Source organism: Meles meles, chromosome 1 (assembly GCF_922984935.1).
Source record: "Meles meles chromosome 1, mMelMel3.1 paternal haplotype, whole genome shotgun sequence".
Classification (NCBI taxonomy): domain Eukaryota; kingdom Metazoa; phylum Chordata; class Mammalia; order Carnivora; family Mustelidae; genus Meles; species Meles meles.
This window is the reverse complement of record NC_060066.1, coordinates 109,141,734-109,164,843: the sequence shown is the minus strand read 5'-3', so window position 1 is coordinate 109,164,843 and position 23,110 is coordinate 109,141,734. Positions and strand designations below refer to the sequence as shown.

The 23,110-nt window shown below is 53.9% G+C and overlaps 1 protein-coding gene across 6 annotated transcripts; it reads right to left on the bottom strand.

Moving 5' to 3' along the window:
• Positions 1-400: 400 nt before the first annotated feature.
• SEMA6C (semaphorin 6C) lies at positions 401-13,459 on the bottom strand. Of its 6 annotated transcripts, none has more exons than XM_046022727.1 (20): positions 13,090-13,459; positions 11,120-11,169; positions 9,232-9,403; positions 7,721-7,835; positions 7,363-7,426; positions 7,148-7,204; positions 6,716-6,817; positions 6,397-6,487; positions 6,065-6,184; positions 5,824-5,912; positions 5,278-5,495; positions 4,864-4,995; positions 4,426-4,578; positions 4,012-4,185; positions 3,576-3,722; positions 3,226-3,303; positions 3,039-3,094; positions 2,813-2,857; positions 2,348-2,443; positions 401-1,925 (listed from the first exon to the last, which is right to left on the bottom strand). In XM_046022727.1, the coding sequence occupies exons 3-20, from the start codon at positions 9,347-9,349 to the stop codon at positions 877-879; spliced, it is 2,904 nt and encodes a 967-aa protein (XP_045878683.1). In that variant the 5' UTR covers positions 9,350-9,403; positions 11,120-11,169; positions 13,090-13,459; the 3' UTR covers positions 401-876. The 6 variants fall into 6 exon arrangements, with proteins under 6 accessions (XP_045878683.1, XP_045878703.1, XP_045878673.1 ...); XM_046022747.1 differs by having other exon boundaries at positions 13,223-13,459; XM_046022717.1 differs by having other exon boundaries at positions 13,227-13,459.
• Positions 13,460-23,110: the final 9,651 nt, after the last annotated feature.

The following is a 23,110-nucleotide window of genomic DNA, read 5'->3' as shown; positions in this document are numbered from 1 at the left end:
CCACACTCTCCAAATTCTTTAGGACGAGATTTCCTGTTGTGAAACTTAAACCACTTGCGCTGCAGCTTCATTTTATTTCTCAAAAAATACTCTCCCCCACCCCCATGGAACAGGCTATGAAAACATCCTCGATCCAGAAACGTGCTACTGTGCCCTCCCTACCCCACCTAAGTTCTGCCGGGGCCCAGTTCTCCTGGGCCCTGGTTCATCTCCACACACCATTTCTTCGCTTGCCTCCTTCAGGAAACCTTTCCTGATTAACCCCGGTGGGACCGCAGCCATCCCAATTACTCGGGAGAGAATGCAAGGCGAAGATGAAGGCAGAGATTCGGGGGCAGAGGCGCCTAGCGAGCGGACCGGTTCCCGCCCCGCCCCCTCCGCTAGGAAAGTCAGGCACGGCTCGGGGACACTGCTGTATTGGGAAGCGGAGGCTCCTACACAGTAGGAGGAGGCACGTCCCGGGAGGCCCGAGGACGCTGTACACAAACGCGCGCGCGGCCCCAGCCCCGTCGGTCTGTCCATCCGCCCTGCGGCCCGCCCGCGGCCCAGTCTGTGGAGGAAGCCCGGAGGGGCGAGTTAAGGCAGCTTGGCTGAGGGAGGGGGGAGTGGAAGTGCGCCAGTTCCCCCCCGAAAAGCTGGCTCACTGAGGGGGCGAGCTTCTCACCTCCCACTCCTCTCTCGAGGACAGGGGGAAAGACGTCAATAAATAAACCCGAGGCGGGCTGGGACCCCGGGAGACTCTCAGAGTCCAGGAAGGCTGGAGGTGTGGAACATGGAGAGAGGGAGGGGCTCTGTCCTTGGAGATGCGTCCACGCTCTTGACCTTTGAGGGCACGGGCTTCAAGGGCGCCATCCGAGGACGTGGCGCAGCTCCCTTTTAAAAATTAAAATGGCTGCCGTTGGGGACAGCCGGCTGGGAAGAGGGCGAGACAACGGGAGGCTTCGGGGGCAGCTGGGGCTTTTCGACGTCTACCCTCTTCAGAGCGCGGCCCCGATATCCCTCCGGCCGGCCCAGGTACAGGAGATGTCTCCCGGGACCCCCGCAGTACCTGGAGGGTCCCCCCAAGGGGACCCGAGTGAGCAGGGCGGGGGGCACCCGGTGCGTGGGGAAGGGCATCCTCCGATTGCTCCCGACCCCTAGCCGGGGAGCAGGGGCGGAGAGGGCGGGCCGGGTGGACGGCGCCTGGCACTTCCCGTCGGGAGGCACGTCCAGCCTCAGTGGCGGACCGCACTCCCGGGGGAGGAGGCTGGAGCCCGCAAAGAGGGAGGGGGCGGGGGTGGGAGCCGGCTCTGGTGGGAGCGCCCGCGAGGTCAACGCTGCCACGGCGCGGGGCTCGGCTCCCTTCCTGGACGGCTGCGGGCCGTGCAGGTAGCGCAGCAGTTCTTCCAGGGTGGTGACTTCCACGGCCTGCCCGGGACAGCCAGGCGGTGGTGGCCTCACCAGCACTCGCGGCGCTGGCCCTCCCGCTGCGCTTCCGCCCCGCGCGCGGTCGGGGCCCTCCTTGGCGTTGTTCCCATTCTGGTTCCACTCCCAGGGCCCCCCAGCGTGGCGTAGGTGCTTGACGGGCAGCTCGGGCGTGGACTCCGGCGTGGGCAGGCAGGCCACCTCCGGCGGGGCTGCGCCGTCGGGGGGAGGCAGGAAGGTGGTGTAGAGCTGGGGCGTCTGCGCCCCGTCTCCGTCCTTAGACGGCGGCAGCTCTGGGCCCGCCCCGTGCAGCCGGGCCAGGCTGCGAAGGGAGAGAGGACGCGGGAGCCCCGGAGTCTCGACGTCCTTGCTCCGACATCTGTGGGCTCGGCGACAGGCGCAGGAGACCAGGAGGCCAGAAACTGAGGCGCCCAGGGCGAAGGCTGCAGCAGCACAGGCCAGGAGGAGTGGGATGGGAACGGAGAGGGAGGCTGAGGCTGGGGGGAGGTCCCGGCGCACGCCTGCTGACCGAGAGGGGAGGAGGGAGGCTCAGCCAAGGTAGGTGGGCATGGGAGGGCAAGTTCGAGTTTCACCTCTCTGCTGCTGCTGCTCAGCTTCACTCCAGCACGGGCTGACCGTCCTCATAATGATCTCCCCCGCCCCCGCGCTCAACACACACAGTCCACCACACTAGTCCTCACACACAGACTAGAGCTTGGGCCTGGGGAGTACCCATCCCAGCTCCAGGCCCTGTATCTATGCCAAGAGCGAGTTCCAAACCCTGCCAGTGCAGAAGGCGGTGGGTTTGAGCAGCCCAGCTCTGGGGAGAGGAAGCTCCAAACAGGCATTAGTGAGCACCAAACACATCAGCGAGGGGCTTAGAATTCTTCAAGACTCATCAGCCCCACACTTCACTCCTATCCCTCCCAGCCAGCCCCCTTACCCTGAGTGTGAGCTCCAAGAGTGGAAGACTGGGGCCAGGGGTGGGCATCACTGGGGGGGCTGGGGGTCTCAGGGGAAGGGCCAGGACCCAGAAGCACTGGTGACAGAGACCAGGTCAGAGCCAGTGAGGCTTCTGTTTTCCACCTCTGACACCCGTTCAGTGGGTCCTCCCCACCCCTGCCCCCACTCTGGAACCCAAAGGTCCAGAACTCCAGCCTCTACTTTCCTCTGGGCATGGGGAAAGGCTCACCATGCAGGACATTCTTTCACATATTTTTTTCAAAAACTATTTATTAAGCACCCTACTGTATGCCAAGCACCGAGCTCTATGCGGGCTGTTTGGAGGATGCTAACCCTCATCTGAGACCCAATGTGTGGGGGCAGCTGTCTGCTGCTGCCACGGAGCACGGACGTGGGTGCGTGGGGGGTGAGCAAGGGAAGATGGTGTTGGGATAGGCAGACTCACCATAAGCAGAATCCCCTGTGCCAGACTGACTCCCAGTAGCTCCATCTATGAAGAAGGGAGGCAGAGAGTGACGATGGAGGTGGGGGCGGGGGGCGCAGGGTGGTAGCTTCATGAAGAACCGAAGGGGGCGACTGCCACAGAAGTACATAAGCCCACACCTGGGCTGTAGCTGATGGCCGTCACAGCCGTGTTCAGCTATGGCTATGGCTGTCCCAGCCCTCTTTACCTTGGCAGTCGCCATGCTCCATGAATTCCTGGTTCCCAGCTGGGTCCACATCAGTCCTAGGAGGAGACGGAGGTAGCGTAGGGTGGTTACATATCTTGCCTCCAGCCCCCACCCTGGCCCTGAGCTTCTTCTTTGAGTGGGGCAAACAGAACTTTCTCCTCAGGAGATTTGGGGGCCCCTCACTTACCCACCAGGTCCCCTGATATCCACACAGCCTCTGGAGCTGTGCCATCCACAGTATGGGTCCTGAGAAGCCAGGCAGCTCCTGGGAAAACGAAGTCATATGAGGCTTGCCGCTCTAATCCCATCCATGGCCCTGCCCTTCCAGCTCTCACCCTGGCCTGCAGGAGGCCCCTGACCCCATGTTTCCATCCTGCCCTGTCCCAATGCCTGTTCTAGGCCCTGGGCACTGCCCACCTGCACAATGCCCGGCACACCCTTCTCTCCCAACCACCCCCTAGATTTCCCTGCCGCACCTTCCCCCATGCCTGTGTTCCCGGGCTCCTGTTGGCCCTGGGGGGGTCAGGCCCCTCTCACCTCCGACAGGCCCCGTGCCGGGCACACCGGCTGAGAGGGAGGTAGATGATGCAGCCAGAAAAAGCCACAAAGAGCCGGTGACCTTCAGTGTCCAGCTCCAGCCCTATGACCCGCCGTGCCGTTTGGGCGGCCCGCTTCCCATTGCACCTAGGGTGAGGCAGGAAGGAATCAGAGATGGGGCAAGGGAGGCTCCGTTCTCCCTGGGTCAGTTAAAGAACAGAAGGTGGAGAGGTGCCCAAGACTACAACTCCCAGGGTTGTCCCACCACACTATCTAGCTTCTTACCAAACCCCTCTACCTTATAGCTTCGGCCACGTGGAAGCCAGTGTTGGAGTCCCCACCACATCCCCACATCCCAGTCTACCAGCTCACTTCCCATTCCTGCTCTGCGGGGTGATGGTGGGGGGCAGGGAGCAATGCCAGACCAAGGCTTCACCTGGAGGGGCTGTAGGCATTGATTTCCTCCAGCAGGATAGGCTCACGTCCTCCAGAGGGTCTCCCCGGGGGCAGCACCTTCAGCACGGTCCCATCGTTGGAGCCCAGGAACAGGACTGTGGTGTTCCTGTAGGGACCAGCCCTACCATCCACAGCTAACTGGGTCAGTAGGGCCCTGGAGGGACAGGCCTCAGTCAGGGCCACCCGACTGGTGGCATCCGGAGTGTCTCAGGGACAGTCCATGTATCCTGGTGCGCACTCCTAGGTCCTTCCCCCTGCCCAGACGTTCCTTCATACCTCTCTCCCTCTATATTCATGGGTTCTTCCTCTCACCAATGTGACTGACCCGTGTGAGGTCAGAGAAGAGTGGCTGGGACGTGGGGGCTGGTCAGCAGTTGTTCTTTTAGCGGCATACCTGCTGGTGAGGGTAAGCAGAGGCTGATGGGTGGCCGGTGGCACAGCGGGGTCCAGCAGTGGGTGAGCCTTGATGAAGGTCAGGACATCATCGGGTAGGTCTCGAGAAGAGGGGAACAAGGCAGCCACACCGACTCCCGCACAGGATCCTGGCCTGGGAGGCACGTGGGAAGGGACAGCATTAGGACAGGGAGCCAGGGATCAGTTAGGCTCTGTGCCCGCCACCAACTGCTCTCAGACACGATCGGTAACCCTTGATCTCTCCTTTCACACAGACGTTCACACTACCGCTTCCCCCTTCTCTGCAGTTCACCAGTCCCATGCCAGCCCGCTGAGCCCTCTCCCCATAATCCCACAGACCCACTCTTCATAATCCCATGTGGGAATGCGCTGCTTGCTTCTGCCCCGACCCCCAAAAAAATACTCTCATCCTGGGTACCTGGGGGAGGGAACCCTGTCCTCAGACACAGGTGTCCAGGCCCCATCCAGACTCCTCTGCTCCTTGAACTTGCCCTCAAACCCATGCTCGATATCATCCAGGTAGAAGGCACAGACCGCAGAGCCAGGGATGCTGAAGGAGCCAGAAAAAGATGCGGGCTAGGTGTTGGAAGGGATCACACAGCTCCTCCCAGGTGAGACAGCCGCTAACCTTAAGCACCCTGTTAGGGGGCGGAGCCTGAGAGGGTGAGGCAGCCCCCTGGGGGCCATGCTGGATAAAGAAGATCAGAACAGCAAGCTGGCTTTGAAGGGAGTTTCCCCTCCAGGTAGGGGCACTGGGAGGCTTTGAGAGGGGAGCTTGGACGCTGGTGAGACAAGGGACAGATTGAACCACATTGGTTAGTCTAGTACTAACCTATTGGTCTGGGTGGTGAAGACCCCAAAGAGAGCAGAGCGGCCATACAAGTCCACAGGCCCAGTTAAGGCCTGTAAGACGTCAAAATAGAAGGTGGAGTCCCCAGGGACAGAGCAGTTGAGCCTTAGCTTCAGGAAGGATGTCCAGTGGCGGTCCAAGGCCCGAGGCGAGCCACCCATGTCACGCTTACACACACGGGCCACTCGGGAGAACTGTACCTGGGGGAGGAGAGCAGGGGATGCGGAGAGCAGTGAGGGCCTCAGGGCCAGTGGGGCAGGGTGCAGGTGTTGGGGGTATCTGGAGCACCAAGGGACAGACACCAGGGCCACAGCAGAGCAAGCAGGGAGGGACTGGGTCAAGGGACTAGATCAGACTGGGTCAAGGATGAGAGACACAGCAGGATGTGGGGGCAACTCCAAGTTGGGGCTCAGAGTCCAGGGGATTGTGTGGTGGACATGAGGGTCAGCAGCTCTCCTCTGACTCTGACTGGCTCCTCAGGATCGAGCAGAACCCTCTAGCTACCCCCACCGGGGCCCACCTCCTTACCCTTCCCTGCCGGGCATCCTCCACAGAGACCTCCCGGAAAAAGAAGTAGACATGGTCTCCGTGCTCCAAGGCATGGACAAAGTGTGGCTCTGAAAGGGGAAACAGAATGGTACGCTCAGAAACGCCCGGCCCCACGCAGCCTGTTGCCTTGGTATACACGAACCGAACCAGCGGCCATCTGCCCGCTCCCTGCCACAGTCCTCCCCACGAGCAGCCAACCTTCCCCAGGCCCGGCCCTGACCTCTGAGCCACTTGGAGTCGTACTTGGCGGAGCGGAGTGGGGGCTGAGGCCCGAGGCTTCTGTAAACTACAGCATCACTGGCCTGGAAGTCCGCAGCCGTGGCTGAGTAAAGGCTGCCCTCTGGAGGGGTGGGTAGGGTGGAGTCAGGTGAGGGCCCAAGGATCTGGCTCTTCTGGGGTCACCTAACCCAAGGCTTGGGTCTCCCTCCACCTGACCCTGCCCCCAGCTCAACCCTGCACTCTGGAGCATAGGCAAAGACCAAATCGGAAGAAAGGCTGTGGCTGGATCCCCCTCCTGCCACAGGCCTGCTTTTTACACGCCTAGTTGCACACCTGCAAAGACAGCCACGTTGGATTGGGTGGCATCAAAGGGGCATCGAGCCTGTCCACTCAGCTCTTCACCCTCCTGCTGCAGCGAAGTTATCTGGAGGCAGAGGGAGCAGGTTCTTGGAATCCTTGGCATCTTGGAGTCTGACTCCACAGTCCACTCCCTCATGTCCCCTTGCCTCTTCCCCCACCCCTTCTGGACACTTGCGCTCGGCACTCCCAATCCTCCACCTGGCTGGCCCATCCCCACCAAACTGGTCGCCCACCTTGGGTTTTCTTCCCACTCCCAACCTGACCCCGCCGCCACCCGCCTCTGCCTTTGTACCCCATAGCTGCGGCACACGGGGCTGAATGAATTCGTTCCACAGGCAAGGAGTGTCTGGGAGTCCCAGGGAACAAGAACACGAATGTAGTTGTGGCACTCGTCCTAGAGAATCCAAAATTCTAGGTCAGCAACAGGGGGATGACTGGGACAGGGGGCCCAGGATGTAAGGCCACCTCCCTGCAGCCAGTCATAGCAATGTGGGTAAAGTCCCAAGTAAGCTAATCACTGCCCGGCAACCTCAGGCAAATTCTTGGGCCTGCTGGAGCCTCACTTTTCTGGGAAGGAAGGTGAAAATCATTCATTCCCTTTCCTGCACATTTCCCCTGTGGCCTGAGATGGAAGTGGGTGGGAAAGCGGGCACAGTGCAGGACCTCTTGGACAGAGCCTGGAGGCAGGAAATTCTCCCCTCGGAATTCTCATCCCACTCCTCACCGTCAGCTTTCCCCGTACAGCGCAATTCTCCATGTCTTGACTCCGCCATGTCAGATACTGAAGGAACAAGTAAAAGAGGGAACATCACGGGGCAATCTGGAGGTCCCTTCACATTATGGCTTCTTTTGGAGTCCTTGCCCCCCCCACCCCTTATCCCCACAGGACCGCTCCCAGCCTCATCTCCATGCCTGCACCTCCTCCCACACGCCCCTCACCTTGTTGGGCACCAGCCCTGTTCCTTCTTCCTGAGCTTGAAGATCGAAGGAGAAAATGTGATCCCTGAAGGGACAGGTAAGGAGGGATCAGAGCCAAATCAAGGCACCCCACCTGAGCTCCTTAGCGCCCATCCTGCTCAGGTTCAGCAGCTCAGAGACAAACAGTGCAGACCTCCTGCCCTCTGTCCTCCCCCGTACTCCATGCCTTGGCATTTGTGCTCTGGGTCCAAGCATGTCCATGTCCCATGGCTTGTACACCTGCATGTGTCCCCTGCAAGATGCTGCAGTGGCCATGCAGGTCCCATGGCTGCCCAGGAGCATGCATGTTGGCCCCACAACTGTGCCACGGTCAGTTTACCGGGCAGCCACTAGCAAGGTCCGGTTCAAGGTCAGGAATTTCTGAAAGTCCAGCCCAAGTTCTGCAACCACAGCATCATCCTCCAGGCCCCGGAACCAGGATAATGGGGAAGTACCTGGAAGACACAGAGATGTGGGGGATGAGGGCCAGCCAGACCTCCCTCCCTCAGTATCCTTCCCAACCAGACGAAGCTCAGCCATGGACGTCGTGGAAGAGCGAGGTGAGTTGTGAGGTAAAGCTATCAATACAATTAATAAAATAATGCTTGCTCACCCTGAGCACTTAACTTCTGCCAGCCACCCTGTTAGTACTTGAGAAGCGCCTCGTTTAAATACAGCTCTGTGAAGGAAGTACTAATAGTGGTCCTATTTTACAGATGAGAAGCCTATGGCCTTGAGCCATTAAGGAATTCGCATGGCTTGGTTGGCTTGGACATGGCAGGTACTGGGGTTTGTCTGACCCCAAAGCTGAACTCAGTTCCTTCTGGGGAGGGCGGGGGGGTGGTGGGTGGTGGTGGTGGTGGTGTGGTGAGTGCTCCTCTCTAGTTCCCACATCGCAAGCTGTCCTGTCTGGAGCATTTACTCCATTTCTGCCAGCCCTTAAAGTTCTTCAGAGGCTACCTCAGCCCTCCCCGTTTCCAGCCTTCCCTGACCCACTCTGGCATCCACGGGCCTGGCCATGGGTCTGACCAAGATCTTCAGCACTCCAAGGGAGCTCAGAGTTCAGGGATTGATGTCTTAGCATTTGCAAGGTACTTAGGCTAGCATCTGGCACACAAAAGTGCTACTCTTATCCCCCAACTCTCACTCCCAGGGACCCAGCTGCTGTTCTTTCGTCCTCAGAATTACTCAAAATCCTACATAAATAACAGGAACTTGCAAATAAAGTTTTTTCTTCTCAGAAAAAAAGTGGGTGTAGGTTTCCCTCAAAGCAGGACCCCGGCTCAGTTGTGGCACAGATGGTGGAGAGGGAGGTGAGAGGTGTGGGGGCACCACCGAACCAGCCCCAAGCCTTCGTTGTGTAACTAATAATAATAGCAAACACACAGAAAACACTGAGTGTGTGCCAGACAGCGTTCTCGGCCCTTTCTGTGGATGCCCTCACTTAATCCCTAAATAACTCTAATGAGGAAGAACACTATCTGTTATCTTCATTCTGCGGATGAGGAGACCGAGGCAAAAGAAAGGTGAACCACCTCAACCGAGGTCCTGCAGCTCCCAAGCAGCTGGGCAAGGATTCAAACCAGCTAAATAAAGTATGTGGTCCAGCTGGGTTGTCAACCCCCTAGCTGGGTCTGTGTTGTCAATCCCTGCTCCACAGTGTGGCCTCAGAGTGCAGCAAGTGGGCCCAGCAACGATGGGTGACAGGGTTGAGTGCCCCCCCCCCACCTGTCCACTTCCCTCTGCTGCGTGTCTTCCTGCACCTCACCTCCCACCTTCCCTCCTCCCTTGCTGGGTTGCCCAGTTGAGTGCTGAGCTCACACAACAGGGGGGTGGGCAGAGGGCACTCACCTTGCAGGTCAGAGGTCAGCAGAGGGAGGGGGTCCTGAGGAAAGGCAGCCTGGGTATGGGGAAGTGAGAGCAACAGCAGCAGGAGCAGCAAAGGCATGAAGTGGGGTGCACGGGGCATCCTGTGCGGGGCAGCTCAGGCCCCAGGGGGTGCCCCCTCACCCATATGCCAGCCCTGGAAGGAGACAGAGAAGAGTGGGGACAGGGCTGAATCCTTCACCCTTAACACTGGCAGGCTGCTCCCCTGATCTATCCCCAGAAGACCCTGTGGGCTGGGGGAAACAACCCTTTCTCTGGCACTGCCTCGGTCCCAGCCAGTTGTCACTGTCACTCAGGGCCTTTCTCTCTCCAACTGGCCCAGACTGGCTAGTGTGAGGCCTGCAGGCGTGACCTCAGGTAAGGACAGGACACACCCGCTCCCCTTCCAAGCCTTCTCACTCAGCCTCCTCTCTTCTCTCCTGACTGGGCCTGGGACATTCGGTAGGTGACACCTCCTGCCCCCGCCCCTTGCTAACCCCTTCTCAGTTATAATTAGACACCAAAGCCTTAAAATTATAAATAGTGACTCCTTGGCACTGTGAGGAGGAAGAGGGCACCATGTCTGCCTCCCCCTCCCTCACAGACCCCCGCGGCACCCTGGGAGCCATGCAGGCACTGTGCCCAGGCAGAGGCAGCTGCGAGGAAGCCATCACCCTCGATAGGGGTGAGGAAGAACAGAGTGGGGGGAGGAAACCTAGGGGTCATCGTCCTGGTCTAAGTTCATGGTTCAAAGGATCTTCCCATTGCTGGGGAGAAGCTGGGTGGGGAGGAGAGTGGTGGTGGGGGTGCTGCCTTAGCCAAAAATGAATCTGCATCAAAGCCAGATCAGAGGCTAAATTTAGTTCTGGCTGCAGCTGTCTGCCGGACCACTGTGCCCCCTCCCAGCTTCTCTAGCCCCCTGTTCCCTCCTGGCTCCAAAGAACCAGTGCTCACACTTGCCAAGGAGAGCAGAACCACCTCCCTACGAGGAGCCAGGCAGGGAACTGGCTGTACTGGTGAGGAGAAACGGCTGCACATGTATGTCCCTCTCTCCCTTCCTTCCCTCTTCGGGCTGCCTCAAAATGGAAATATAAATAATTCAACAACAGGCAGGCAACGGTAGCCCAAAGTCCAGAAAAAGATGGATATGGTCGAAGGGACGGGAGACAGCCTTCCTTCCCACCAATCAACACCACAGCCCACCCCCAGCTGACCCAGGTGGAACCCCGTGGGAGGTGTACACCAGCTTCCTGCCCTCCTTCCCCTCGAACTGGAGTGAGGGGCTCAACCACTCCGAAATCAGGGCAGGAAGGGTGAGAATCCTTTCTTGCTGTGAACAGACTGCTATTCTTCACCCATCCTTAGGTGCTCATCCTGCCGTGTCCCCTCAACAAGCGACCCTGGGCTTCCAGAACCAGCCCATTCCATCTCCCCAATTCTACTCTTGAAGCCAGGACCCAAGTGTACCCCACCCCCAGTTCAGCGTCACTGGTGGGGAGGCTGACGTCAGATGGGGTCCCAAGAGGGCTGGAGGAGGGGAAGGGGTAGGAACAGCTAATGATGACCCCCCCCCCAGGGACAGAGCAGTCATCTGCTAACTAACGACCCCCTGGTGCTGAAAGGCCAAGCCTCCCTAACCGTGTACCACCCCCACCTCCTCCATGTTTCCGGATGCTGTTGGTCCCAAGGGAAGAGAAAGGGACACAGCCGGTCTCCTATCCTCCCCCTCCAAGTTGCCCTGGGCAACTGGTATCTTCACCCAGGAAACAACTTTGGTCTCTGGCAAGTGGGGAGAACAGCCAGACCCTCTTCCTGTTCCCAGGCCATGCCAGCTTCCATCTCCTGCCCTCAGGAGCTGCTACCCTTTCCTTACCTGGGATGGTGACTCCTGTGGGGGTTTGAGGGGGATAGGAGACCTCTGACCTGATGGAAGAAGGGACAGGAGGGAAGAGGCTTAGCTACACCTCTTTACCACATCCCTTAAAAGAAAATGTGAAAATTCAGATGTCTACTGAGGCCAGGGTAGGGGACGTGCTGCCCTGGAAGAGTGTGTGTGGGAGGGGGTGGGGGGGGAGTTGACATTGAGCTTGATTGCAAAGGTGCTGGCCGCTTTGCGCCTAAAGATGTGAGGGCAGGGCCTGGGGCTGGCTCCTAGCCAGAAGCTCCTGGAATTGCTTGACCAGTCCTGGGGAAAAGGTTGACTGGGAGAGTTTGTCGGGGCAGGATGACCACTCCCACATTAAAACCCTCAGAATCCAGCAGTCTTCTTCGCAAAAGCGCCCTAGCTGGGGACAATAGAGGCTAATTTGCATCTCATTTACATGCTCTTCATTTCTAGGCAAAATGCTCTGATAGCAAGCACCCCCAGCCCCTTTCTTCTTCCCCGAGAGAGCAGGTCCTGCCTCCCTCCCACCCAATGTCTCTGCACCCCACCCCACCCAACTTAGACTGGATTAGTCCAGCCTCTGAAAACACTTGGTTGGCCTTTGCATTGGCCCCCTAGACTTAAGTATAATATATCTTTAAAAGGGCTTCCCATATCTGTTTTTGGAGAAGCAGTATCTAACCAGTCCCCATCCCACTCCAGGCCTGGGGAAAGGCTTACTCCGCTGGGACCAACCCCAGCTGCATAATACCCACCATCTGAGGCAAATGGGGGAGGGGGGCTGGCAGGCTGTCTCTATCTCCTCCTCCAAGGTCCTCCCTTTGCTGGGAGAGGAAACAGCCCTTCTCTCTCCTCCTGGCCCTTGCAGCCACCTCTGGGGAGTGGCCAGGTCACAGCCAGAGTCATAAGCAGAGTCTTGGGGGAGGCTGGGGAAGGGATGGAGAAGGGGAGACTGGGCTGGGGACAATAGCAGGAAGCTCTCAGGCTGGTTGCCCGCCCCAGTACACCTTCCTCTGGGGGAGTAGAGGAGAGGTAGAGGGGGTGAGGGGCGCTCGGAGAATCCTCGAGGAACAGGCTGAAGGCGCCTTCCCTTCTCCAAGACATTTCCCCCACCCCCAGCCCCTGGTTCCTCACCTATCCTCTTTCCTACCCAGCCCCCAACCAGGACAATCCAGGTGTCTAAACCCTGGCATAAGGTGGGCCCAAAGCCAGGGACTCGGCGTGTCTCCCCTTCACTGGATCTGGGGCTCCAAGAGGGGCGGGTAGCAGAGTCTGGGCCGGGACCGGGTCCCAGAGCCACGTTAGCGGGAGGAGGGGCTGGAGGGGCCTGCGGGCGCAGACAGAGTGGGATGGGAGCGGGGATTGAGGAGCGGAGGCGGGTCTCCGAGGCCAGAGAAACAGGGCCAGAGGGTGGGAACCGAGGAGGGCAGGCCTGGGGACCAGCGCTGAGGGGGGTCCTCGGGCTCAAGGTGCAGTCGCCAGCCAGGCTCTTCTCCTTCGGAGACCCCGGTCTAACAAAGCCCCGGGGCGAGTGGGGTGAAGGAAGGAGAAGGGCACGGGGACTGTTGTTTTTCTGGGGGGCCCCCCTTCCCCGACTCTGCCCAAGCCAACCCCCTGAGAGTGCTCAGACTCCCGTTTGCACAAGGACAGATGTGCAGGCGTCACACCAAAGTCCGGAACGACGCGTCCCCTTTCCCATCCCTGCAGGGACATCGAGAGGGTCCAGTTCTCCGCGGGTCTCAGAACCTTAGTTTTCCTGCTGGGGAGTCAAGGGACCAGATTTTCCACCCTCTGTACGGTGCGCGCCTCAAATAATCGTCTTTCGCGCTCCCCAACGCAAAGGACGCGGCTCGGAGAAACCCGGGTGGGAAGAGGCGCTCGGACCCTGCGCCCAACAGTGCATTTACAGGGTTCGGCCACGGTCCCCTCCCCCCTCCGTGCACCCCAACTCCGCTGACCCTCTCCGTCAGGCAGGCACACAGCGCGCTGGCACCCTCCCGGGTCCCTCTCGCACTTCGGAAGGTTGTCCCCAGCCTGCGGCGCCCCGGGTCCTCCTCGCCTCCCTGCAACCCCATCCCCGCTCCGGGGTACTTGCTCCGAGATCCGGGTCAGCGGGACCAAGATCGCAGCGGGCGGGCAGCGGCCCCGCACCGCGCCGAGTTCGCAATCCGTGATTGGGGCTCTGGCGAGACGTGACGAGCGTCTGAATGGGATGGAGCTCGGATCCGACCTCGCGGGCGCAGTCGGGTCAGGCGAGCCCTGGGTCCCAGTAGCAACCCCCACTCCCGCCGCTGCTCGGCGCAGGAAAACAATGCGACCGCCCGGGGCTCTGGGCCGGGCCCCAGCCGCCCCGCCCGCCTCCCGACTGGCCCCGCCTGCGGCCCGCCTCTGGGTCACCGCAACCAGTGCGGCTCTCAGAAGCTGTCTGGACACCGCCTTCTCGGCACCTCTCCACCAATAGTCCTTCTTGGGGGCGGAGCGTAAGAAGCACCGCCCGAGAGGGCCAGGCCGGGAGGCTGAGCCTGAGACACAAGCCAGGCGCGAGATGGAGAGACCCGCGGACCTTCGCTAAGATTCGGACGGAGGGGATCACATTCTTTAAAATGGAGAGGCCTGGGGAAGAAATCTCACAAGAGAGGGAGGAAGAGAAGCTGGAAGGAGCGACAGACGAAAAACCCGGAGACCTCGGCTGGGCTGTGCTGTCAGAGCCGCGCGACTTTCCCTCCCTCCTTTCTCCCCAGGGGCTTTGGCTATCCTGCTTCCGCTTTGAGAGTCTCCCCACTCAACCTCAACTCTACCCCAACTCTCTGGCCCTCCTCTTTACTGTTTTTACTTCAGCCTCCTTATGTCTCCCCACATGCCTCCTCCCTGTATTCATCATGACCCCAATAAGGGAGGCCTAGCAGGCACTTGAGGGCTTGAGGCCTGGGAAAGGAAAGGAAGATGTCACCAGGAGGTTTTTCTTGTCCCCATCATCTCCTCCCCTCCCACCCTAACTGTCAGAGCAGCAGGGGCTTGGGCCACTAGGCCAGGAACTAGGGAACCAGGAAGCCAGGGTCGCTGGCAATCAGGCTGTTGGTTGATGGAAGAGGACAGGTGAGTGGGGCTCAAGCCAAAAGAGAGATGTGGAGATTGGGACAAACTGACTCAGAGAATCACACAGAAAGAGGAGTAAGGTGGAGACTCCAAAGAGGGAAAGTGACCAGCTGTCCCAACCCCACATAGCCTAACTGGCCCCCAGATACAGGATTAGTGTTGTTCCATCTTCCTTTAGAGGACCCTGGAGATTTCTTCAGACAGCAACACTGTTCCTTCTCCATCTCCACCCTCCATAAAGACCCTTTGATTCTGGGAAGGTCAGCAGGGAGGGAGAATGAGACTACTTCAGACAGCACTGCTTGGCTCCCACCTTGGTATTGCCTCCTTAGATTTTTCCCTGTGTGGGGGCTGGGACAAAAGACGTTCTCAAAATTCCCAGGATAGTGGGTGGCCTGGGAGATATTGGCATTCTTGGATAGTTTTATCTGAGTGGGCACCTCCTTTCCCCTCCTCCTACATACTAGTCTCTGGACTGGAGGAGAGGAGGGGCAGGGGTTTGCTACTTATGGCCAGTCTTTACTGAACTGAGATCAGGATGGGTAGTAGCATCGCTGACTGGGCTAAGCCTCACAGTGAGTAGCCAAGAAATATACACACAGAGACATGGAGATGGAAGACCAGGTGAACCAGTGAGACTAATCAGAAACAATAGAACAATACTTACACAAGGCTAATTACAGAGGGTCTTGGGTCCAAGGCAATTCAGTGTTTTGTTTTGTTTTTTAAAGATTTTATTTATTTATTCGACAGACAGAGATCACAAGTAGGCAGAGAGGCAGGCAGAGAGAGAGGAGGAAGCAGGCTCCCCGCTGAGCACAGAGCCCGATGAAGGGCTCCATCCCAGGACCCTGGGATCATGACCTGAGCCGAAGGCAGAGGCTCCAACCCACTGAGCCACCCAGGCGCCCCAATTCAGTGTTTCAAAGGTTGTAAAGAGGTTTTGGGGAGAAAGACAGCTCAAAATATAGAGGCATTGGAGGTTGAAAGAAATCTCCCCAGCTCTTAGCAAGGACTTAGGTCAACTATATGCTCATTAAATAGAATAGTGAATGGAGATTGAGGTGTAATTTATTTAAAATTTTAGGGCCCAACTAAAATCTCAGTTCCATCCAATAAGTATTAAGCACTTACTTCAGGTACAATCCACTGTGGGATGTGGTCCAGTCTTAAAAAAAAATGACCATCTACTCTCCCACCAGGGCAGCCCTAAGAAAGAGTGCCGAGACCATGAGCCCACAACAGCCACAACTCCAGCCAGGCAGCCAGCAAAAGTCACCAGGCACACAGTCTATACAAATGATGACCACACATAAGGCCATCCCTTTAAGTTTAAGAGTAGTAGCTATTCCAGTAACTCATAGAAACAAACACAGAAAGGGGTGCCTGGGTGGCTCAGTCAGTTAAGTGTTTGACTTTGGCTCAGTCCTGATCTTGGGGCCCTGGGATGGAGCCTTTGTCAGGCTACCTGCTCAGCAGGGAGTCTGCTTCTCCCTCTCCCTCTGCCCCACTCCTGCTTGTCCTTACTCTTTCTCTCTCAAATAAATAAAATCTTTAAAAATAAAATGAAATCTCGAAGGTAAGAAAAAATAAAATGGCCATTGGGGTGCTTGGCTGGCTCAGTAGGTAGAACGTGTGACTCTTGTGGTTGTGGGTTTAAGCCTCATGTTGAATGTAGAGATTACTTAAAAATAAAATCTTTTGGGGCACCTGGGTGGCTCAGTCGGTTAAGTGTCCGCCTTTGGCTCAGGTCATGTTCCCAGGGTCCTGGGATCAAGCCCTGCATTGAACTCCCTGCTTCTCCCTCTCCTCCCTGCTCATGCTCTCTCACTATCTCTCTTTTGTGTGTGCAAATAAATAAGTAAAATCTTTAAAAAAAGAAAACTTTGTTTTTAATTAATTATTTATTTTTATTATTTAAGTAGGCTCCACACCCAGTGTGGGGCTTGAACTCATGACCCTGAGATCAAGAGTTGCATGCTCTGGGGTGCCTGGGTGGCTCAGTCAGTTAAAGTCTCTGCCTTCAGCTCAGGTCATGATCCCAGGGTCCTGGGATCGAGCCCCACATCGGGCTCTCTGCTCCGTGGGGAGCCTGCTTCCTCCTCCTCTCTCTCTCTCTCTTTGCCTGCCTCTCTGCCTACTTGTGATCTCTGTCAAGTAAATAAATAAAATCTTTAAAAAAAAAAAAAAAAAAAAGAGTTGCATGCTCTACTATTTGGATTGCCAGCCAAGCAAACCAAAAATAAAATCTCAGGGGCAAGGCGAGGGAGAAAATGGCCATCTATTTGAGTTAAAATAAACTTAAAATAAAGTTAAAATAAAACTTACATGCACTAAATGATTAAAATGCAATACCAGGTCTCAAGAAAGAAAGGAAGAAAGAAAGGTTGAGTATGATTTCTAAATGAAGAAAAACTATAAATCTTTTTCATGATGATTGCAGGGAAAGATGTTGGATACATTTTATCATGGGGGATGGGAGAATTTTGGTGGGAGTTGGCTTGGTGCAAAAGAAAGAAGTAAATGTTCCAAAGAGTAACATAGCTTAAACAAAAGTTTGTACTTGGTAAGCATTGAGCCTGAAGCATGGATAGCAAAAGGCTGGGTATGAGTAATATAAGAAAGACACTAGTTACAAGCAGAGGAAAGGGAAAGGGGAGACAAATTATGCAAGGCCTGGAACACTAAGGTAAGTAGGTTAAAATAATCTGTCAGGAATAGGATGTTATTTTAAGTTCTCAAATAATGTCATTATTTGTCAAAATGCTTTATTTTAGCAAGAAGACAAGGAAACCTACTAGCAGGAAAATAGGGTGTTTGAAGATATGGGGACAGAGGCAGTCAGGTAAGGACAGCGGCACTGGGTATGGAAACAAATGGATGAACTCCTTCAAAGGACAAATCCAAATGACTCTGTTCTACTCCTCAATGTCTTATGGAGAAAAATCCCACAGTCCCACAGATTGGAGACTTTAATAAATTCAGGGTCTCTAAGCTTAGAAAATCATCCTCTCCCAATCCTTAAAAGTAGTTATTTCAAACTTCCACCTCATTCCTCAAGTTTCTTCTTTACTACTTCTTCCCTTATCTCAGCAGAACCCACATGTGTCTTCAGAGGAAACAGCAGTAATGTGAGAATTCCACCAACCACTTGGGCCCTCTCCAGATGCACTTGGCTGCATCCTCGCATCTCTGTCATCCCATTCCATCCATGTCACCCATGTTGCCTGTCCAAGGTTCAGCTTCCCACATTACCATCAGCTCTGTGCACACAGGGCCTAGCTAGGCAGTGTTGCTTATCTCTCTTGGCATTTTGCACTTAGTACAGTGCCTGACACATAGCAGGTGTTCACAATTAACACACTGGTCGCCTAAATCTGTCCCATCTCCTACTTTGGGGCCTTATTCCACATGTCGTCAAATCCTTTTTCTTTCATTTAAAAAAAAAAAAGATTTTGGGAGCGCCTGGGTGGCTCAGTCATTAAGCATCTGTCTTCAGCTCAGATCATGATCCCAGGGTCCTGGGATCGAGCCCTGCATTGGGCTCCCTGCTCTGTGGGAAGCCTGCTTCTCCCTCTCCCACTCCCCCAGCTTGTGTTCCCTCTCTCGCTGTGTCTCTCTCTGTGTCAAATAAATTAATTAATTAAAAAAAGATTTTTATTTATTTATTTGAGAGAGAGAGAGCAGGCGCAGGGGGAAGAGCAGAGGGAGAGGGACAAGGAGACCTCAGCCTGAGCCCAACTCAGGGCTCGAGCTCAGGATCTTGAGATCCCGACCTGAGCTGAAACAAAAGTCAAGGGCTTAACTGAGCCACCCAGGTGCCCCTTTCTCCTTCATTTTTTTTTTTTTTTTGGATTTTCTTTATTTATTTGAGAGAGAGAGAGAGATCACAAGTAGGCAGAGAGGCAGGCAGAGAGGGAGGGGGAAGCAGGTTCCCCGCCAAGCAGAGATTCCCCATGCGGGGCTTGATCCCAGGACCCCAAGACCATGACCTGAGCTGAAGGTAGAGTCTTAACCCACTGAGCCACCCAGACACCCCTCTCCTTCATTTTTAACCTTTCCTTTTCCTACTGACCTTTTCCCCTCAGTATTTACACATGCTCAAGGATTTCATGTACCTAAAAAAAAAATTCTCAGCTTTCCCTTGATCCTAGTCTGTAATTGACTATCACTTGGTTTCTTTCTTCCCTTCACAGCTGAACTACATAGCCACCTATACTCTTTGTACCCATTTCCCTATTCTCATTCACTTCTCAATCATCTTATTTTTTATCCCTATTAATCCACTGAGATTGTTCCCATCAAGGCCGTTAATGACCTCCCTGTCACATTCAGTGAACAGCTCTTCTGTCTTTATCCTTTTGCCTTCTTTATGGCGTTTGACCCAAGTAACCCCTCCTTCCTTGGAATGCTCTCCTCTTTCGGCTCCTGGGTAGTTCCTCTTGACAGAAACTAAGAACTTAATAAATATATATTTTTAATTTAAAATTTTTTTTAAAAGATTTATTTACTCACTTTAGACTAGAGTCAGAGCACAAGTGGGAGGGGCAGAGGGAGGAGAGAGAATCTCAAGCTGACTCTGCGTTGTGCCCAGAGCCCGAGGTGGGTCTCGATCTCACAACCCTGAGATCATGACCTGAGCGGAAGTCAGACACTTAACCGACTGTGCCACCCAGGTGCCCTAATATGTATTTTTTAACTTCACTTCTGTTAGTATGACCTCTCTTTCTCAGCCTTCTCTGGCCTCTCCTTAAATTTTGGTGTTCCCTAGAGTCATGTCCTTAACCATCTCTTCTTGTTCTACACATTCTTTTTTTTTTTTAATTTATTTATTTGACAGAGAGAGATCACAAGTAGACAGAGAGGCAGGCAGAGAGAGAGAGGGAAGCAGGCTCACCGCTGAGCAGAGAGCCCGATGTGGGACTCGATCCCAGGACCCTGAGATCATGACCTGAGCCGAAGGCAGCGGCTTAGCCCACTGAGCCACCCAGGTGCCCTGTTCTACACATTCTTACTGGTCAAGAAAACCCACACCAAATGTTACAATAGTGACTTATGCAGTGTGCCTGGGTGGCTCAGTCAGTTAAATGTCAGACTCTTAGTTTCAGCTCAGGTCATGATGTCAGGGTCGTGAGATCAGCCACAAGATGTGCTCTATGCTCAGCATGGAGTCTGCTTAAGATTCTCTCCTTCTCTCTCCCTTTGCCTTTCTCCCTGCTCATGCTCTCTCAAATAAATAAATAAAATCTTAAAAGAAATAATGACTTATGTATTCCTCATAAAATCTACCTACTCAAACTGGGTCTTTTTCCTAAGCTCTAAACTCACTTTTACAACTGCTTATTGGATACTTCCATTTGGATTTTCCATAGGTTTTTACCACTCAGTGTAAAGACAGGAAGCTTGTCTTTTACCTTTGTATTTCCAGCACTTAGTCATGATGCCTGGCATTTGGTGCATGGAGGAAGGAATAAAAGCATCAAAGATGTGAACTACTTCCAGCTATGTCAGGTTGAAGTCTTGCCTGACTCCTTCAAATGACACTAAACTCTCTCTTTCTAAAATGGGTTGAGAGTACTGATCTTAACTGTGATGCAGTATCAGCTAAACAGAAGCCTAGGAATGTTCCCTTCTGCATATTGTCCCAGATAACTGAAGTTTATCCAACTATCCAATTAAGTTTATCTAATTAAACATTTTCATTTAAGGGGCACCTGGGTGGCTCAGTGGGTTAAAGCCTCTGCCTTCAGCTCAGGTCATGATTCCAGGGTCCTGGATCGAAACCTGCAACAAGCCCCACATCAGGCTCTCTGTTCAGCAGGGAGCCTGCGTCCTCCTCTCTCTCTGCCTCCCTCTCTGCCTTCTTGTGATCTTTGTCTGTCAAACAAATAAAATATTAAAAAATTTTTTTCATTTTAACTGTTTCATAGGGATTATTCAAAAAGGTATTATTAATTTCCTGTGGATTATATGTAGTGGAAAGACCACGACTGGGTCATTAATACCTAGACTGATCTGTGGAGTACAACTTTGGATAAATCACTTCTCTCTAAGGCTCTGCCTGCCATCTGCGAGTTGTCACTTTCCCTGCTTGCCTACCTCACAGGCTCAAGTAAAGTAATACACGTGAAATGTTTCATAAATCCAAAAATGCTTCACACATTTAAGGTGCCATCATTTAACCAGTTGTTTCCTTATTCAGAGGAAACACTGCGAACTTAATTGTACAGGAAAACAGCAAGGACACCGAAGTCTAGAATATACATGGTTAATACTATGTGCTCCTGTTCTATGCGGCCACAAAAGCTAGTTTTCATTTGTCTCCTTTTTTGTTTTCCTAGTCCCTCTTTTTTTTTTTTTTAAGATTTTATTTATTTGACAGACAGGGATCACAAGTAGGCCAAGAGGCAGGCAGAAAGAGAGAGGGAAGCAGGCTCCCCGCTGAGCAGAGAACCCAATGTGGGGCTTGATCCCAGGACCCTGGGATCATGACCTGAGCTGAAGGCAGAGGCTTTAACCCACTGAGCCACCCAGGTGCACCCCTAGTCCCCTCTTTTGATCTGTGTGAATTTTCTCTCTTTTTAAAAACGATTTATTTATTTGAGAGAGAATGAGCAGGGGGAGGGTGAGAGGGAGAAACAGATTCTCCACAGAGCAGGAAGTCAGACGTGGGGCTCCATCATAGGACCTTGGGATCATGACCTGAGACACAGGCAGATGCTTAATGGACTGAGCCACCCAGCACCCTGATCTGTGTGCATTTTCATTGTTATCAGTGCTCTTCCTTCAAAAGTTCCTCTTTCCTCTTTAAAAAAAATTTTATTTATTTACTTGAGAGAACGACAGTGAGAGAGGGGAGAAGGTCAGAGGGAGAAGCAGACTCTCTGTGGAGCATGACCTGAACCGAAGGCAGTTGCTTAACCAACTGAGCCACCCAGGCACCCTTCTCTTTCTTCTTTCAATTTGCTGCTAATTATATGCTGTGGGTTCATAGGTTACTCAAAACGGGTATAGATTAAGTGTAAAAAAGAGAAAGCCTTGACCATGAATGAATTAAATGCACAATATAAGCTGTGACTGTTATGTGGCTACTATTTCCCCCTTATCTCCTGGTGCTGGGATGCATTTTGAATTTTTTCTTTCAGCCAATATTGATTGAGCACAGTGTGTGCCAGGCACTCTGTGGCCTCTAAGGCATCAGCTCTGCCCTCCTGGAGTTTATAGGCTAGTGGGGATGTAGTTACTCAAGTCACAAATTATAGCGAAGGGAGTCATTCTAAGAGGGAGGTAGACAGTTCTAAAGGACTATGTATCAGAGGGGTCCAGTACGATTTAGGGACTCGTGATGGCTCCACAGATTTGACTACCCAGCTGAGACCTGAATGCTGAGTAGGAAGAGAAGAGGTGTGTGTGGGAAATGTTCCAGGCAGAGAAACAAGAAGTGGCAAAGTCTAGAACACGGGACAAGGTGGAAGGAGAGGGGCAGCAACCACACAGGGCGAGTACTGGAGGAACTGAGAGAATTGCAACACATCTCAGACAGAGCTGAGAGCAAGGGGCAGACTCAAGGAGAAGCCAGGACGTCAGTGCATAAGGAATTGGGAGCAGCATTCTGGATTCAGCAAGTTTCACTGTATTTGCACCTTCCTGTATTCACACTTCCCTTATTTTTCAATTGGATTGCACATTTCTTTTAAAAAGGACTCTTGCCATCCCTGTTTTGGCATTATCACCTACGACTGTCCTTTAGGACATAGGATCAGTGACTTCATCAGAGGAGGATGCCACATTCATATGAAGTCGAACTCACTGCCTCATAATCTCATGAGGTAATTAACAGGAAAGGCCCAGGTTGGGGAATCACACAAGGCCCTCTGTCGACCACTTAACTAGCTCTAGAATTTGGGGACAGGTTATCTAACGTCTCAAAGCCTCAGGCTTTTCCCATCAGCAAACAGGATATGGTGACATTTAATTCATAAGGGTACCAGAGAGTTATGATTATTTACATAACATGAGGCAGAGTGCACTCAACAAATGTGAGCTCCGGTCTCTCCTCACTTTCCTCTCTGGAACTCCAGTCCACTCTTTTCGATTTGCTCCCACACCTTGCTCCTCAGCCATTCCCTCTCCTTTGCACTTTGGAAGCCTTCCTCTCCACTTGCTCCTTCGGCTCAGCCTAGAAATGTCCTCAAACCCCAAAATAAAAGTAGTCCCTCTAGGGCACCTGGGTGGCTCAGTTGGTTGAGCGACTGCCTTCAACTCAGGTCATGATCCTGGAGTCCCAGGATGGAGCCCCCGGAATGGAGTCCTGCATCCGGCTACCAGCTCCACGGGGAGTCTGTTTCTCCCTCTGACCTTCTCCCCTCTCATGCTCTCTCTCAAATAAATAAAATCTTTAAAAAAAAAAAAAAAAGTCCCTCTCTCAGTCCAGCTCCCCACCCCCTTAAGTTACCTGGAAAGTAGCTTGCTCTTCATCCCCTTACCATCATACTCCTCAAAGGAGTTGTCAGAAAAAAAAAAAAAAAGGGAGTTGTCATCATTTCCCAGTCTAGGTTGTATCAGGGGCACATGGGTCTAGACCCTGGGTAAGAAATGGGAATAAGGAAGGGGCCAAGACTCAACCACTATCTCCAAGAGGCAGAACCCATGATTGTGGCGTCCAAGCTGTGAGGATGGCTTCTACTTCTGAACTTTAGTTTACTCTTCAACTTTTGCCAGCAGCCAATGGTTCCAATTCTTTCCCTTCTGCTGCAGCTTCTTGTAAAATCACCAAAGCCCGCAATCTCTCATCAGGCCTCATCCTGTGCTGAAGCAAGCTAAACCCTGATCCAGCAGGCCCTCCCACAGCTAAAAACTTAATGAAGCCTCAAACCCATTCCC

Excerpts from the sequence above, each read along its gene's own strand:
- SEMA6C (XM_046022727.1), bottom strand. The coding sequence starts at position 9,349 with ATGCCCCGTGCACCCCACTTCATGCCTTTGCTGCTCCTGCTGCTGTTG. Across the intron at positions 3,723-4,011 it reads AATGCCTACAGCCCCTCCAG|GTGCAATGGGAAGCGGGCCG; the intron begins GTGAAGCCTTGG and ends GCCTCACCCTAG. Across the intron at positions 2,858-3,038 it reads GGAGCATGGCGACTGCCAAG|ATGGAGCTACTGGGAGTCAG; the intron begins GTAAAGAGGGCT and ends CCTTCTTCATAG.